The sequence below is a fragment of the Manacus vitellinus genome, unplaced genomic scaffold (genome assembly GCF_001715985.3).
Source record: "Manacus vitellinus isolate BGI_N305 unplaced genomic scaffold, ASM171598v3 scaffold_81_pilon, whole genome shotgun sequence".
In the NCBI taxonomy this organism is placed as follows: Eukaryota; Metazoa; Chordata; class Aves; order Passeriformes; family Pipridae; genus Manacus; species Manacus vitellinus.
Window position 1 is genome coordinate 1,002,422 of NW_021940822.1, and position 17,472 is coordinate 1,019,893.

At 50.1% G+C, this 17,472-nt stretch overlaps 1 protein-coding gene across 1 annotated transcript in view; it reads right to left on the minus strand.

Annotated features, from left to right (window-relative positions):
- Nucleotides 1-1,228: 1,228 nt before the first annotated feature.
- Nucleotides 1,229-17,472, minus strand: part of PEX6 (peroxisomal biogenesis factor 6) — a 21,221-nt gene continuing 4,977 nt past the window's right edge. The window contains exons 2-17 of the mRNA XM_029964856.1: nt 17,297-17,457; nt 16,444-16,527; nt 15,301-15,403; nt 14,969-15,105; nt 14,766-14,877; nt 10,555-10,763; nt 9,796-9,988; nt 9,359-9,435; nt 9,120-9,252; nt 6,595-6,800; nt 6,440-6,501; nt 5,887-5,995; nt 4,468-4,584; nt 3,775-3,852; nt 2,166-2,305; nt 1,229-1,848 (exon numbers count right to left, since the gene is read on the minus strand). Coding sequence (XP_029820716.1) covers nt 1,712-1,848; nt 2,166-2,305; nt 3,775-3,852; nt 4,468-4,584; nt 5,887-5,995; nt 6,440-6,501; nt 6,595-6,800; nt 9,120-9,252; nt 9,359-9,435; nt 9,796-9,988; nt 10,555-10,763; nt 14,766-14,877; nt 14,969-15,105; nt 15,301-15,403; nt 16,444-16,527; nt 17,297-17,457 — 2,058 coding nt within the window. The 3' untranslated portion in view covers nt 1,229-1,711. The remainder of the gene's footprint in view (nt 1,849-2,165; nt 2,306-3,774; nt 3,853-4,467; nt 4,585-5,886; nt 5,996-6,439; nt 6,502-6,594; nt 6,801-9,119; nt 9,253-9,358; nt 9,436-9,795; nt 9,989-10,554; nt 10,764-14,765; nt 14,878-14,968; nt 15,106-15,300; nt 15,404-16,443; nt 16,528-17,296; nt 17,458-17,472) is intronic.

The following is a 17,472-nucleotide window of genomic DNA, read 5'->3' on the forward strand; positions in this document are numbered from 1 at the left end:
CATGCCTGTGGTGCAGGGTTTGGGGGTCCTCTTGAAGTGGAGACAAGGGTGAGCTGGCTCCCAGGTGGTTACACATCCCTGCTGAGCCCACTGCAGAACTGCTCACAGGAGTGTGCTGCAACCTGTTTTCTCCCCTGCACCTCTCAACCAGTTGCTGACTTCTTTGCTTGACACCCCTCAGCCCCATCGTGGGGGTAACCACCCCCCCCCTCACTGGGGCTCCCACCTTGGAGCCTCCACCAGTGCTTTTGCTGTGGCTGCAGCTCCCTCCTTTTCACCCTGGGGAAGATGTGGTGCTCAGATCCAGTAGCACAGTGCAGTGCGGTCAGGGACAGCTCTGCCCAAACACGCTAAGCTGCCAGAGCTGGAGCAACAGGGCTCCAGGCATGCACCAGCTGCAGCTTCACACGTGGAATGCCACAAGCTGCTAGGGAGCCAGTCCTTTGTGGAGGAGCTCAGTTGGGAGCAGGCCTTCACAGCCACACCCCTTGGCCCAGGGATCCAGCTGCCAGCAGGCTCAGTGCCAACAGCAGTGGGGCAAAGCCTGGCACCAGCAACCCCCTGGGCTGGGGCACACATGGGCCCCTGGCTGGGCGTGAGGCTGCCCCGGGGCTGCACCAGCAGCTGCAGGGACCAGGTGGTGGCAGCTGCTGGCCAGCTGGTGGCCACACACAGCTCTCACGTGCCATTTGTTTGGCACCCTTGGTAAAGGCCGGGAAGCCGGGCATACACACTGCTGCCAGCAGCTGCTGTGAGGCTGCAGAGGGAGGTGAGACAGGACTTGCAGGGGGTCTGGGCCAACTGGTGCTCAGCACAAGTTAGTGCAGACAGGGCAGCTCCAGCCAAGGTTTGAGTATTTCCAAGGCTGAAGCCCTCCCTCGCTCTGTGACAAGTTTTTCCTCTTATCCACTGGGAATTTCTTTGCTGCCACTTGCGCCCCTTGCCTCATGTCCTGTCAGCCAGCACCTCCAGGAAGCACTAGGCTCCCTCTGCAGACAGAGCTCAGCTCCCAGCAAAGCAAGCCCCATTCCCTGAAGCTCTCCTCATCTACCATGAGCTCCAGCCATTCTAGGTGGAACGAGAGTGGTCCCAGCCCAGCTCACAGATGTGCTCCCCACTCTATCTGCAGGACAGTGTAACACCCAGCCCACCCAGGGGCTTGCAGGGACCTTTCCAAGCCTACAGCCACCATCAGCAAGCAACAACTTGAGGTCAGGCAGTGAATACCTAGTGCTAAAACCCCTGTATTTTATTCAGAGACTACATTAAGTCCAGGCCAGCTGGAGCAGCAGTGTGCTGCTGCCCTCCAGCCAGCACTCCTCACTGGGGAGGGGCTGACACCCCAACAAGCAGCTGCCTCCAGCCCTGCGCTTTGCTGACAAACTGGATGCAGTTTGAGTCTTGCTCCCCTACCAATGCCCTGTCACCCATGGAGACACTCCTACAATTGCCCACAACCGTGGGATTCAGCTTCCTCCCCAGGAGGAAGTCATCCATGCTCCCAGCAGCCACCATGTGCTGCACCAGATGTGAGGGACCCACCACCCTCCTGGCTGAGCAGTGCAGCATTTCCATCAGGCTCAGGAAACTGCACAGCCACTATTTCCACCCAAGCTCGAAAGAAGGGGGCCCAGGAGGCATCAGAGAAGACCATGTGGGTGCCTTTTTGGGCCTGTTCTCATCACTCCTCCAGTCCCAGCTTTGCCGAGCATTAGCAGGCTGCAAACTTCTGCTGGATGAGTCTGTACCTGAGCAGCTCCTGCTCAGAGACTGATGGCTGCAACCTCGCAGCAGCCTGCAGAAAGTCTTCCATGGTCAGGATCAGAGCAGAACTCTCAGTATCCAGCCCTGCATAAAGAGAAAGAACAGGAAAGGGCTGAGAGACAAATGCAGGGGTGGCTGGCAAGATCCAACAGCCCCACTCTCCAGCCACCAGAGACTGCAATGAAAACCTGTCTCACTCCTTCCCCCTGAGGCCAACCACTGGAGGTGATGACCACATCTGTAGAAACTGCCTGCCAGCCAGTAACCCAGAGCCCAGCATTGTGGTTCCAAAGCTGACGAGGGCCTTCTCACACAGCCCTCACACAGCAGTGGTAACTCTCCGCTCTGCCCCTGTGCTGGGCTGCTCCAGCACGTGGAACAAGTAAGGGCAGGGCTCCTACCTTCCTCAATCCATTCCACCTTGCGTTTGACAGCGCACATCATGGCGTCTGAGCACAGCGCGTAGATGTCGGCTCCTGTCAGCTGAGCTGGGCATTTTTCTAGGATGGTGGTGAGATTCACAGAAGGATCCAGTTTAAACCTGCCAAGAGAGAAAAATGCAGGTGTAAAAGCCACATAAAAAACAGACCAGGAAGGCTGTGACAGCCAGTGTGACTGGGCAGGAAGAATCAGAGTACTCATGTTTAGCTGTTTCTGGACTGTGATCTGCATGCTTAAAAAAAAAAGTATTAAAAAAAAAAATCAAAGTTTATTGGTTTTTTTCAACATAGTCAACTCTCAGAAATTTCCCTGCAGCAAGGTCTTCTCTGCAGAACCAAAGGCAACTTTGAATCACAGCATCACAGCACAGCATGGTCTGTCTCGGTTGGAAGGGACCTTAAAGATCATCTGGTTCCAACCCCCCCGTCATAGGCAGAGACACCTTCCACTACATGAGGTTGCTACCAGCCCCATCCATCCTGGCCTTGAACACTTCCAAGGATGAGGCACCCAAAATTTGTCTGGGCCTCTCTGGTTGTGGGTACCTGTTAGGAAGCACTGCATGGAGCAGTCTTGGAGCCATGGTGCAGGATGAACTCTCTAGAACACCATCTGTTTATGCACTTGGTGCTTGACTTCTCACTTAGATAAATTTAAGTGCTCTGCATGCCTGGGAACAGCCTACAGCCAGGGCTGCGTAAGAACATGTTTAATTACAGACAGTACAAACCACTGTAACACCAAATCATCCCATCAGAGCCATGCTGCAGACAGTGAGCCTCCTTCAGCATGACCAGCACACTGACAGTGGGCACAGCTGCCAAGACACATGGTGTGACAAGCTGCTCACCACCAGCCCACACTCTTGCCTCTCCTACTAACTTATTGTCACAGGCAGCAGCAATCACAGCTATCCATGACAGAGTCCCTGCAGAGGCAGAGTCACAGCCACTCACCAAGCTGTGGTGGGTGGTACCTCTGCACTTGAATGCAGGGCTTGCCTCTTCTCCCTTAAGAAATGCTCTCAAGAGCTCAGAGCAGCTGAGGAAGCAGCCAAACCCTGCTGCTCAACAAGATCCCACACAATCAGAGATTGGAAAGACACATGGAGCACATGCTGAACACCCCTGAGCATCACAGGAAGAGAGGTAGTGTGATGAATGGAGCTGCCTTCACCCTTGGATCTGCAAAACAGCAGGGGAATTCTTGCAGGATGCAAGCGGGAGCTTCCTGCCATGCAGCTGCACTGCAGTCTCACAGCACTGTTCAGATTTGGCTGAACTCCTCAAGAAGAGCATATGGGCACAGTGGCTGGAAAACTCTACTAACCACTCCACTTGGACAGCCAGGCTGAGCTGCTCCCATCTTGTAGGAAAACCAGTCCTAATTCTGCTTCTGGAAGTTGCTCTGTTCTCTTCTCCTACCTGCTGGCTGTGGGTCAGTGACCGCAAGTGCTGCCCAGAGCTCTGACATGAAGCCAAGCTGGAGAACACTAAGCATCAACCCCAGGAAGGCTGTGACCCATTGGAGGGTTGTGGAAGCCTGCTGGGAGAGCACAGGGTCACTCACTTCCTGGTGACAGCACTCAGCACCTGCAGCTGCGACTCCCGGTCTTCGTTTATGCCCACATAGACCAGCTTGTCAAACCTGTCAGACAAGAGAGGACAATCAAGAACAGGCCAAGGAAAACCTGCCTTGTGTTCAGCCCAATGCACCAGGAACTGAAGGGTGGCCCCGAGACAGCTCCTTTTGCTGCCAAGTTCATGGATGATACAAAGCCTGGGGAGAAGCAGTCAATGTGCTGGAGAGCAGGGCTGCTCTCCAGAAGGACAGGGGCAGGCTGGAGAAATGGGCTGACAGGAACCACATAGGGTCCAACAACAGCTGATACACACTTCTGCCCCAAGATGGGCAAGACACAGGCTTGAAGACCACCTGGGGGGCGATTCTGCAGAACAGGCCAAGGGGACCAATTCCTCCATCAGTCTGGTGCCACAGCAGGTCCCTTATTGCCCTGCTGTGCTGTTAGGGCAGTAAGCCGGAGTGGTGGGGAGAACAGGCTGTGGTATCTTGTGCTGCTGCTACAGCCACAGGCACTGGCCTCCTCTTGGCTTCCTATCTCCCTCCTAAGCCAGGGCCAGGGACCTTTAGGAACAATCTCTGGGGAAGGAGAATGGTGGGGACACAGTCCATCCAGCTCATCCCTGCCTGAAGAGCTCTGGGAAACTACCCTGGAGCAAGGCTGGGTAGGATGTGACATACCTGCCTGGCCGGAGCAGAGCTGGGTCCAGGAGGTCAGGCCTGTTCGTGGCTCCAATGACAAACACATCTCTGGTGGAGTGAAGGCCATCAAGCTCTGCCAGGAGCTGTGAGACAACTCTGCAGGGAGCAAGACAGGATGCTCACAACTAGGCCTTGGCAAGTCACCTACTGTCTTCCTCAGCCACCAAGGCAAAGAGGAAGAAGCGAGTCCACTGGCAGGTCCATTTCTTGGACTTCAGCTTCTATTTCTCCTCCCTAAAGAACTCTGACAATGCTATTCCAGAATTCTCTGACAGCAAGCATGTGGGTTCATTGCATAGTGAGTCCAAATCCCTGGTACCCAGACAGTCCTTCAGGTCTGTGCTCAGCTCTAAACCCTTTCAGTATGGCCACACGAGCTTATACTTGCTATCTAACATTGGCAACACAGACCAAACACAGACAGGCTTGTATGGTTGTGGCTGAAGTTTCCCACTCATATGTGCTGGCCAGTTCTACCTGTCCTTGCAATGTGGTACTGCCCAGCAAGTCCAGCTGCCCAGCAGTCCATGCCAGGGACATGCTGGCAGGCCAGCTATGCTGCCAAACAGTCACTGAATCACTGAATGCTTTGGGTTGGAAGGGACCCTAAAGATCAACTAGTTCCAATCCCCCCACCACGGGCAGGGACACCTTGCACTAGACCAGGTTGCTCAGGGCCCCATCCAACCTGGCTTTGAACACTTCCAATCCTCAGGTCAGTGAACAGCACATGTTGTAGATCTAGTTCCACAGCCACGGGGCTTAAACTGGTCTGTCAAACACGATATTCCAGTGCTACACAGGCCTCCTGGCACAGGGATATCTTCACCAGGTTCTGGGATCAATGAGCACCACACCCAGTCCATTCCAGAGCTGGTCTTAGGTGTGTGTGAAGCTGGATGCCAGGAGCACATGATGTCCCTGGAAAATTCTGCAGAACCCCTCATGGACAAAGAGAAAGTCTGGATGGGGACTACCAGCTCACCAGAAGAGGCTTGGCGGAAATAACCCTGTTTCTGGGTATATCTCTAAGCTGTATATACTTTGCTTCTACCAGAAGCAGCTGAAAGGTTTCCCAATGCACTGAAACAGGAGTTGATAGGAGGAGAGCACAGCAGGGGTGTGAAGGATGACCGTGGAGAGACCAAAGGGAGCACTTGGCAGCCACAAAAGCAGATGGAGGAGACTGTCTTAACCAAATGTTTGCACAACAAGATTGGGCAATTGGGAACCTAAAGCAATGCAAACAGCAGTACTAATGTTCAGAGAGAGGAAACAGGCCGTGCTCCCTTAAGGGAGCTGGGAGGGGAAAAAGTAGAGAAAGAAAGGTGGGATGGACTCTGCCCCGCAGCTGAGGCAGGTATGCTGCTCTCCCAAGGACACATGATGCTCACTTACCTATCCATGACACCCCCTGAATCTCCGCTTCGCCCACGACTGGGGGCCAGGGAATCCAGTTCATCAAAGAAGATAATGCAGGGAGCAGCTGCCCTGGCTCTGGCAAACACTGGAAGGAGACAGCACAAAAGGTGAAAAAGACCTGGAGGAGCAGTCAACAGCAACAGGACCTGCTACTCTCTCAGCAGGGAAGAGTTATGGATGGAAACCTGATGCCCACTCTATCACCACCAACAACTGCTTCTGCCTGAGTGGCTCAGTAGAGCAGGGACAGGCAGCACCCAGAAGGATGGGCCCCGAGGCTCAGCTTTGTCTCTGAGAGGCTTCTGTCCCGTTGGGAACACCAGGGACAAGAGCAACAGGAGCAGAGAGCAGGAGGGCAAACAGCAGCGAGGCAGGGAATGGACTGGGTGTAGGAGACAGTTGGGTACATGCCCTGGCTGAAAGCTGTGGGTGGGAGTTGAGAAGAGGGGTTTAAGCACTACGTCCTTCCCTTCAGCACTACAGAAGAGCCCAGTCTTCCCATATGCAGAGGCAGAATGTATATCCTTACCATTGCGCACATTCTCTTCGCTTTGCCCGACGTACATGTTGATGAGCTCTGGCCCTTTCACGCTGTGGGGCAGAGAGAAGAGGGAGCCAGTTAGAGGATGCCCATCCCCTGCCAGGAAAAGTCAGTCCTATTGTGTGACCCCCCTCGCTCTTCACCTAAGGAATGTCATGGTGCATGTTGTTGCCACAGCTTTGGCCAGCAAGGTCTTCCCTGTCCCTGGAGGCCCATACAGCAGCAGACCAGAGCGGCACAGACCCAGCGACAGCAGCTCTGGGTGCTCCAGAGGCAACTGGATAGTGTCCAATATCTCCTTCTTCACCTCTTGTAGCCCACCAACATCCTGCCAGGACACCGAGGGGATCTGCCAAGAGAGAGAGAATCCTTGTCAGCACCTCTTCCTGAGCCCCGAGCATGCCTGGGCAGCTCTTGCTCCAGTATCCAGCATCCACATTTCTCCACTTCCGAGCTTTGCGATAGGGAAAACAAACTGCACACGTGCCCAGCCATGCTGCACTCACAGCGTGCACCTCATCTCCAATCCTCCATCACACCTCATATCACCTGTCAGCAAAAATACCCTAGGGAAAGTATCCAGCAGGGTTGCCTGCAGCTTTGTGGGGGACAGTCCTGCTGCAGACAGCCCTTAGGACGCACGAGGGAAGGTAAAAATTAAGAAAGAACAAAAAATTAAAAAAAAAAAAGAAACCTGGACCTAGCAATTATGAGCTACTTGTGTTCAGGGCATCTTGCCCACCAAGGCAATGAGACTGTGCAAGGGCTTCACACCTTCCAGAGCGGCAGAATCTGGGCTGCCAGGACTTCTGTGATGTAAACGAGGATGTGAGAGACAGGCATCCTGTAGGACAGTGTACGGAACACTCTCTGCTTTGGAAAGGGGAGATGCAAGAGCAAAGTCCATGTATGCTGACAAGAAATAGATAGGGATAGGGTCAGCTGCAGACACGCAAGGGTCATGGCAAATAGAAGAAAGACAGCAAACCTGAGACGGGTAAGCCATGCCACTTTGGTTATTTTGTGCTGAGCAAAACAATCCTGGAGGATACTGCTGCTCTTCTCACGGCTTTAGAAATAGCTGGAATGCCACAGCCTGCATGACACATCCTCCTGAGAGGCAGAGCAGCTCTCCTGGGAACGTGCAGAGAAAGCAAAGCCCCAGAACACCTCCTGCCAGCTGCTGGCTGGGTGGGGAACAGCTGCCAGCGCAAATGGGGAGTTTAAAAATAGGCTAGGGCAAAATTCTTTCCCCCTCAGCCAATTTGGAACTCCTTCCTTTGCTACTTGAGATTAGGTTATCTCATGCTATTTCTCTAGCTGTCCAACAAATCCACCAGGAAAATCAGGTTAAACAAAACAAAGATTTCCAGAAAAGAAACCTTTTAAAGCAAAAGGTCACAGGCACTCCTTCTGCAGTGCCAATGAATGGAAGAGCTGCCCTCTCCTCTGCATTCTTTCTTATACTGCCTCGCTAGAAAGAGCTCTACAGACATCAGCACAGGAGCTGGAAAACTGCAGCAAGGTTGTTTTCAAGGGAGCATGCTGTAAGTCTAGGACATGTTGCAGACACTGCTAGCAACTGGAGGTTTGGAATTAGTGTTCTCGAGAAGGCTCAAGCTTTAACTGCAAACAAATATGTGAATAACCAGGAAATGCAAGCAGGGAACTGAAGGCAATGTACGTTGAGAGTATCCAGGTCTGATAATGGGCTTTCTGAACTGCAACCAATTATTAAGAAATCGATAAAGGAATGTAAAATACACACAGAATTAGCTCCCATTCACACAGCTCACTGCTGTGTGAATTATGGTTATTTGTCTCACAGCGAACTTGGCAAACACTTCAAATCAGAGCTCACTTTAGTTTCTAGTAAATTTATGCATTAATTAAGTGCTGGAGTAGCTCCTGGATGATGACATCAGCAAGGTGTTTTCTTGTTAGGGCAGACTGCAAGTGGGCAGTTGGGGAAGATATCACAATAACTGCTCCAAGGCCAAGGTTTCCTGTCCTGTGCAGAGCTCAGTTGTTTGCACTCATGGGTGTGGAAAAGAGATTCTGATCAGTTTTCTTGGTCCTAATACCACATTACCCAGCAAAAACTGTCACCCCAAATGCTGTTTCCCTGGGTGCCAAGCTGCCAGAAGTGGATCACACCCCTCCTGAGAAGCTGACTCTGCTGGTTTTCTCAGATTCTTCATGTCGCTTTACCTGAAGAACTTCCAAACTCTTCAAACTGCTTGGCTGTCAGAAAAGCCCATGCCAGTCCAAGCAACATCCAAGGCCAGGGATGGCTTTTCACATGTGGAAAAACTCCCTCACCAGCCTGTGCCACAGCCTCTCAGTTCCCAGAGGCCAGGTGGCTGGGGAGACCTCAGCTAGGCAGCCGGCCTGCCTTTGCCTCTTGCAAGGCTGAGCTGCACAGCTAGAACCCCTACAGCACCAGCCAACTGAGTGGTCTGCAATTAGTATGGCAAGGCCTCCCCTGCCAAATTCAAAGCCAAGAGCCAAAACCACTAGTGGGGGAAAGCCCAGAGGGGACTGTTTCCCATTCAAAGCTGGGGGAATACATGGAAAGACACAGCAGGAAGCAACATGCCAGCGCACAGCCACCTTGAGCCAACAGCTTCTGCAGAACCAACCCACTTGCTGTGCCCCAGCATCCTACCTTCGGGGCTCCCACTGCCTGTGAATGGGTGTCATGCAGCTGGTCCAGCGCAACACTAAAATCCTCCTCAAGCACTGGGAACCCAGCAGCGCAAAAATCTCTCTCCACTTCTTCACTCAGTCCACCTGGAAAACTGGGGAAAGAAAAGGGAAGGACTCAGGCTCTGCCCCACTCCTGGCATTATTGGGCTGGTTGCAGCCCCTGCCCTCCCCCACCTCCTGCCCTCTTGTCTGTGCTACCTCAAGGCTTGGATGCGGGTACAAGCAGCTCGGCTGCTGTGGGACAACAAGGCACAGAAATCTCCCAGCACAAAGCCCTGTGAATGCAGAAACAAAGACCATCAGTTCAGCCACTGCTGAACCACAGCTCCATCTAGGCCATAAAAGGTGTATGGGGAAAAATTCTTTGCAGAGATGTTCTTTGAACCTCTGTGCCCTGGTTAAAAGCTCTAGCTTCTTTTTTTTTCTATTAGCTCTGTCTTGCATCTCTGCAAATAGTGTGGAGTCCTTAGGCTCTAGAAATCTGCACTTAAAGCTGATGTCTGAGGACCAGGATTAACCACTGAAAAAGTTGACTGGGCTGTGGGAATTAGCCCCTTTCTCCAAGGCCAGGTGTGGGAGATGGGCCCAGCACTCCTGGCCTGCCCATCTCCACATGCTGCTGTGGTTTCACTCACGGCAGTCCTACGGGCCAGCTTGGATAGGCTCACTTCTTTGCCCAGAGACAGACTAGCAGTCAGCATGCTCAGCATCAACCTCCTCTGCTCTTCTGAAGGGGCTTCAATTTTCACCTCGTGAAGGAAAGCACTCTGCAAGTCTGTAGGAACATCCTGGGGCTTGCAGGTTGTGCCAATCACCAGGACAGGATGGCTGTGGAGAAAAGGGGGACAGTGTATGGTCTCAGCTCTGTGGAAGCTTCCCTGTTACACTGCCATCATGTATGCCAGCTCACTGTCCAATGGCTAGGCCTTTTTCCAAGAAATACACACACACTGGCTGAAGTGTCTTGCAGCCACTCTCCTCCAGCTTGCCCTCAAACTGCTTTGTGAGCTCTGTCTCCAAGTCAAGGCCCTTCAAGTGACATCTTATTTCTTCACTTGATGTCTGCCACCCTGCTACTTGTCATCAGCCTCAAGATTCTCCTGCTCCAGCTCCCTTCTGGGGTCCCTGATACCCTTGGCATGTCTCACAGCAAACACGCATGGTTTGCTCATCTGAACAACTCAGGAACCAGCTTCAGACAACAAAGCTTCCTGACTGCCTCTGCCATTAAGCTGGAAAAACAAAGGACTTCTGAAGTAAACAAAACGAGTCTGGGAAAGACTCCACTGGATTAAAAATAAAACAGGATACGTTAGCAATCAGTTACCTTGAGGTAACAGTGACTGCTGCCCTAGGAATGGCAGATGCCCACAGCAAACATGCAGGGTCCATACCTCAGTGCTGGGTCTCTGTCCAGGAGCAGCTGCCTCAGAGTAGCAATGACCCTGGCATCCTCTCTCAGCCCATCTCGGTCTCTGCCAAGCACCTCGATGTCTTTCAGCAGGAGCACACACGGATGGTACTGCTGGGCCTGGGTGAAGGCCATCTGTACTTTCTCTTCTGTGGCTGCACTGGTATCACTGCACAAACTAACGCAATCGACCTGTGAGACAGACCACACAACACAGCCTGCAGAAGTTGCAACATGGACAGCTGGAGGACCAAGGATAATGTTCACTGCCACAAAGCCTTCCATGGGCAATTCACCGGTCAAAAGAGATCCAAGTGGATATTTCCCAGAGGGACATTCAGGTCATATTGAAAATAGACACATTCAGGACTCTCTGGCATGGATAAATGGCTGTTTCTTGCTTTTCTGCAAGAGGTGGGGTGGACAGGAGGGTCTTATCTGAAAAAGGTGAGGCAAAGGGACCAGAGAAATCAATATGGTGGATGTCACGGCTCAGCAACCTTAGCTGGAAGGGATGGGAGAGCTGTGGAAGACAGGTGTCTTGGAGGAACAGTGCAAAGAGTAGAGAAAGAGACTCGGGAAACTGTTCAACACGTGATGTACAGGCTCAAAGTGCAAGAGGAAGGTAGAAGGTGAGGGTATGTGTCAGGGGGAAGTTATAGGTGGCTAGAAGCCCAGACACTGTTTACAAAGCAAACACTTGATGAAGTCATGCAAGCGGAGAGGTGACTGGTGAGCCTTGAACAGCAGCCTGAACACTGCTGGAAACAGGCACTGCTGCCTCCTGGTGCTGCAAGGTTGTGCAGGGAGAGCCAAACCATCTCTGGGATTCCCTGAGCCACATCCCCAAAAAGGATGCTTGGAGCAGGGAGAACAGCTCAAGAGCAGACATAAAGGGTAAGGACAGGGACATAGAGCAGAGGAACTCCTGTGCTCCACATACTATAGAAAAAACCCAGGAGTTAGGGTCGTGGCAGGCCATATGGCAGCAGTATCTCTATGCAAGTACAGAAAGGCAGAGAGAAAGGACAAAAAACTGTTGATCAACAAGTGGTAGAGATTAGAGTGGGGAAGAATTACTGTGTCCTGGTAGGACAGCAGACCGAACAGTCAGAGAAAGGGAAGAGCAGGTAGAATGGTAGCATAAGCATTGCAGTCAGTGAGAAAGGGAGGGGAGAATGTAAAAGCTGGGATAGGAGAATAAAATGGACAGCAAATACCTCTAGCTTCAATAGTAAGTGTGTTAGTCTTTAAAAGCAGCACACAAGGCCAAAACCAGAGTTGTTGCCTTGCACACACATCCCACTAGAACCTCAGGCCATCTGACAGGACAGGGCAGTGACAGAGTGCTCCCAAACACATCCTACACATGGATCTGAAGGTACTATGAAATCTCTGCAATCTTGTACTGGATCCCAAGAGCTATGGCACATCTGCAGAAAAGTCAGAGCTCAGGATCATGTCCAGATGAGCTGCACAGCAGCAGGCCAAGGTTGTATCCACCTCCTCCACTGACCAACTGTTACAGCTTGACTTGGATAGAAAAGAACAGGAAAAGAGTAATGTCAACAGGACCTAACTTCTAAATAGAAGAAGAAAACCCAAAAATTCAAAGTGCTTAGCTTGTTTTCTATGAGTTTACTCTAAAAATAGCCACCAAAAAAAAGGAGTAAGCCTACAATTTCCTTCCACAAAAAAAGTAACCTTCCAGCTCTATTCTTTCCATCTTTCCTCCTCTTCCACATCATTTCAGAAACTCTCCTAGAAAAGTCACCATGTGACTTCCAATCCTCTTACTTTTGCAAACATAACTCTACAGATTCAAGGAAATTAAAGCATTTGTGAGATATTCCCAGACTGTCAGAGTGAACAAAAGAGGCGTGCAGAAGGAAAATACCATTTTTAACACGTCTTGGTTCCCAGAACTTCCAGTGCTGGACAGAGACACGTGCTAGACTTCATTTTGGCCATGGAGCTTACCCAGTACAGCCACAGCTGTAAGAACATGGGAAGGGCTGTACTGGTTCAGACCAAGAGTCCATTTAGCCCACTATTTTGTCTCCAAGCATCACCACATGGGACTGCTTAGGAGTAAGATCACATATAATCCTCTCCCCTAAGTAGTCTTCCAGGCACCTACCATTCCCTCCAAAAGGGATTTTCCCAGCCAGATGTGGTTTTGTAACAGTAGCCTTCTCCTCCAATTACTCTTACCTACACAAAGAACTATCTCCTTTAGCTTGCCTGTACCCATTAACTTCATCTGACAGCCCCAGGCCTCATGCTAGCACAGAGAAAAGTGAAAACTTTCCACTCTCTGTTGACTGCTCAAGATCTTGTAAAAAACCTCTTTCAAAAAGATCTTGTAGAAGCCTCTATCAAACTCTCCCTAAATTCTTTATTTTTCAAGCTGAAGGGTTTATTCAGCTTTTCACCACACAGAAACTGGTGTAGACCCCTGCTCTTCCACAGTGTCTTTCTCTGAATTTTTCCAGTTCAGTTTTATGCTTTTGTGAATGGGGACATCAGAACTGTGCATGATACTCAAGCTGTGGCAAGACATGGATCTGCACAGCAACAGTACCTACTTTCAAGTTTGTTTCCTAAAATGTGATCTGATTTTTGACACATATGGAGGAGAGCACAAGTTTTCATTAAGCCATTGACATAAACCCAAATTCTTGATATTGACAGTCAGCTTGAAATATATAATTTTCCATATAAAACCAATTACAGGGAATTTTACCTGCCACTTCACTGCTCAGTCACTTTGTCTCATTAAAGTTCTCCTCTAGTACAAGGACAGTCTATCTTCCTTTTCTCTTATCTTTAATAACTTGTTAATAACTTAGTTATCAACAAACCATCACATTACTGTTCACCCCCTTTCCCAAGCCACTTCTGACCTCTCAGTGCAGATGCCTGCAGAGCTCTGCTTCTGATTGTGAAGACTCACCAAATACTCCCGTCCTGCTCTCAACCTTTAACAACACTCAGATCTCTCCACTCAATTTCCCAAAGAGCATTTTCAAAACCCAGGTAAACTGTGTTGGTCAAGTTACTTTCTGAAGGTTTACAGAACAGGACTTCTTGTTGCAAAAACTACATATACTCTTCGCAAGTAGTGAAGTCATCCCAGAGTGTGCTAATTTGATCCTTCAATCTAACCAGCTACAGCTTTGTGCCCCTTGAAGAATGCTTCTTGTTTTCAGCAACTGCCCTTCCCCTGCTGTTCATCTGTTTTGTCTTCCATTCATTTTTCTCATGGTCATCTCAATACAAGCTGTGCAGTGGCCTCGTGTTGTGGCACAGTGTCCCTCAGGTACCTCCACAGCAGATGCAACATTTCCTTAACTTGTCTGATTCTTTCTTTCTAAAGAAACCTCATTTTGATGTCATTCCCCTTTCAGAAGCCAAGCACTGCTATGGAAAATTTGGGGGCTTTTTTGCTCTTGGCAGGGGTGGGGGGAGGGTGGTCAGTGTGAACACAGTTACAGGGCAGCTCATGTACAGGTTGAGAGATTTTGAACCAGGTCTGGCACACATGCTGACACAAAACCAAGGGCTGCTTTTACCAATGGCTGCTTTTCTTTTCTAGCCTTCCCACCCAGATAAAAAAGATCTCAGCATCATCTGTGCCTCACTTTCCAACATGCATTTTGCCCAACCTATGCAGGGACAATTGAAAACAAACACCCAATGCCAGTGCAATTCCTGCTCTCATCACATCTCCAATTCAATTCCAATTCTCCAATCTCAGTATATTTTAGTTCCTGCCACCCGCTAGGGTACAGTTTCAGCCCAACGCCCTGTCAAACGACGGGATATCAGTCTGCTGAAACACAACTGCGTAGGGCAGTACTTGTAAAGTACATCAGCCTGACAGCAACAATAGCAACAGTCAGTGAAGAGAGGTACAAATGCACGCCCTGGACAAAAAAAAATCTCTAAATTACTGATTCTGGAGCACTGAAGGGTACACATTTCAGAGGAAACATCTCTTTGTGCTTATGCTTGAGCTGCGAAGCTCAGCATACTCAGACTCCTTTTGCCTGCGTGTACGCATGAAAGCAGCTCCTGGGTAGGTTCGTGTCATGGCTGCAGCAAGGGTGTTGGTATGTCTGACTTAAAGAACATTTCCATAACTCTTTGTATGTTGTAAATCCACCCATCAACTGGCCACAGAGGAATTACCTTGAAGATGTGGAGGTTGAGGCAGCTACACGCAGCTCTGACAGCCATCAGTTTCCCGCTGCCGCTTGGCCCCGAGAGGAGAACGCTGGTGCTGCTGCTCAGAGCACTTACCCTGTAACAGACAGGGAGTTTTCCTAGTGAGCAGGGAAAACTGACCACAGTCCCACCTCTTCCAGGGCTCATTAGAAGGAATTCTAACTCACCGACTGTTTAGGTGAGGACGAAGAGCATCACAGAGCTGCTTCACAACATCAGAAAGTCCAGCAGGAGACAAACTGCTCCAAAACTCATGGCTGCTATAGGCTGGGGCAGATGGGACAGCGTTGTTTGTTGAACCCACCTGTGAGAAAGGAAAAATAGCACTCTGTGGAACATCACCCAAGTAAAGACAGGTACCAAGCGACAAAGTCTGTTCTGAAATGCCATTTTTCAATGGCAGGAGACATAAGCCTCCCCAGGTACATTCATCATCCATAGTGCAGTCTCAGCCTCCTTATTTCCTGTACACCCTCCCTGCTCTCTACTGACATCTTACCAGATAAAGAGAAGTGTTCTGGGTGTCCACCAGGTAACCCTCAGAGTGCTCGCCTTCCACCATGCCTAAAATCTTCTTCACTTTGAAATAAAGCTCTGGCCACCTAAGGGAAAAAACAAGCAGTCTAAATTGCTGAGTGAAGATCTTGAAGGCAAGAACAGTACAGTTGTCAAGAAGACAGCTGAAAAGAACAGGTAAGCAGAGATACTCTGCCCTTCTCACAGAACCCACAAGGATACCTTATGGATCCTGCTGGGATCTGGCCAGACAGACCAACAGTACTGTCAACAAATACATCTTCTGCTGGTGGCTTCAGTGCACAAGTACAGCTGTACTAACCTTATTGCACTACCTAAGAGCTCAAGACATTCCCTTTTCTGCCATCACTTTCTTCATCACAACTCCACAGATTCATCTGCAGTGTATAAAATCTTACAGCTTATGAAAGTCTTCTCTGCAGGCCACAGTCTAGGACTCACCCAAATACTGTGAGAGCCTTACAAGCATCCTGCCCTGGACTGGAACCGAGTAGTATTGCAACATGACTCTGGTGCATCCTGCATGAATGGTCCAAGGCAATTCCTTGCACTGCACACCTCAGTTAACTGTGCTAGTTCCCTCAGGGACACAGCTGAAGCATTTACATTAACATCGGCCAAATGTCACTTCGAGCACCTCTACTCTGATGCAAAGGTGACCTTCTCCCATTTAGCACAGAACCATTTCAAAGCCATATGAGCAAAACCAAGAAAGGCAGAACTGGTGGCAAACAGAAAGTTATTCTAACGTGAACTCCAAGGGCTTATATTCACATTTTGATGTTTGCCCGGCTTCCACTTAGCTTTCTTTTATGTGGCACTGACTGTCCTCAGGCCACCCCTTCCTCTTCACTCTTTATCCCCATCAGTTTCTCTACCTCTTTTTCTCCTTTCTTCCCTTCACGAGTGAGCTAACACTCTTAGCTGCAGCCCTCCATAATCCAACGAAAACACTTCCCTCTTCCCTGTGAATTAAGAGACAGATAAACACTCAACTCCAGGGACAGATCAGAATGGAATAAACTGTCTCAAGAGAGTCAATAGTGGAAAAGTATCTTTGCTCTTCTGGTATCATGTAGTAGAGCCACAGTTTGTTGACACCTACCTTAGGAACTTGTCTGCATTTGCTTCTATAAATTCAGTATTTCCAAATGTTGGAACACACAGGATGTCTCCTTCCTGGGCCAGCCTACAAAAAACCCCAGAGTTTCACTGGTGAAAGAGAGTAAATCCTTCTGGTTGTGTGTCTTCCCTGCCCTGTATCACACGTCTTTTTACAGAAAAGAATGTACCAATTCATACCTACTCACTCCTTGCCTGTAAATAAAGCTATCAATAGCCACTGAAAGATTTGGCATACACTGGATGAGAGCAGGCACACCCAGACTACTAAGGGGAGCCTTCTGGGAATGGTATAGAAGATGAACATCCTTAAAGTGTCTCATCCAGACAAAACATCCTCCTTGTCCATGGAACAGCTGGGTATAATTCCAACAGATAGCCTTGACAGCCAAACAAATGATACTTGTGTGCAGGTGTCAGGAGAGAAGATGGCAACATATCCAGCTTCCTGACTACTCCATTCAAAGCTGAGAACCGAGATTACAAACATGGCCCAGAACGGAGGTTTGTGGGCAGCACTTGCAAGCCCTTGTCACTGGATGGCAGATCACGAGGATACTTGAAGATGACTTCCGAAGGACAGGACAAGAGGTGTTGCATGCAAGTGGAACACACTCATTAGAAGATAGTTCAAGGTGATATCCTAAAACTACACAGCACCTGCACTGAGGATGCTGATGATGCACATCATCAGTGTGTGTCAGATCTGGGTGCCACAAACACACAGCAAGAGTGTATCTCATGAGTATGCCCCACGAGCAGACACACGTGTCCACCCCACGGAGCTCACCGTGTCCACCCCACGGAGCTCACCGTGTCCACCCCACGGAGCTCACCGGGGCGTTTCGAAGTGCCTGTAGAGCACGCGGCTGTAGCCTCCCTGGGCGCAGTAGGTCGGCGAGCAGATGATCTCTAGGTGCAGCTCTTTGGCGAAAGGAGGCACGGAAAGCACAGACCGGCTGCCCTTCCCATCCGCCGCGCCGGTCCTTTCGTACCTCTGCAGAGGGGACGG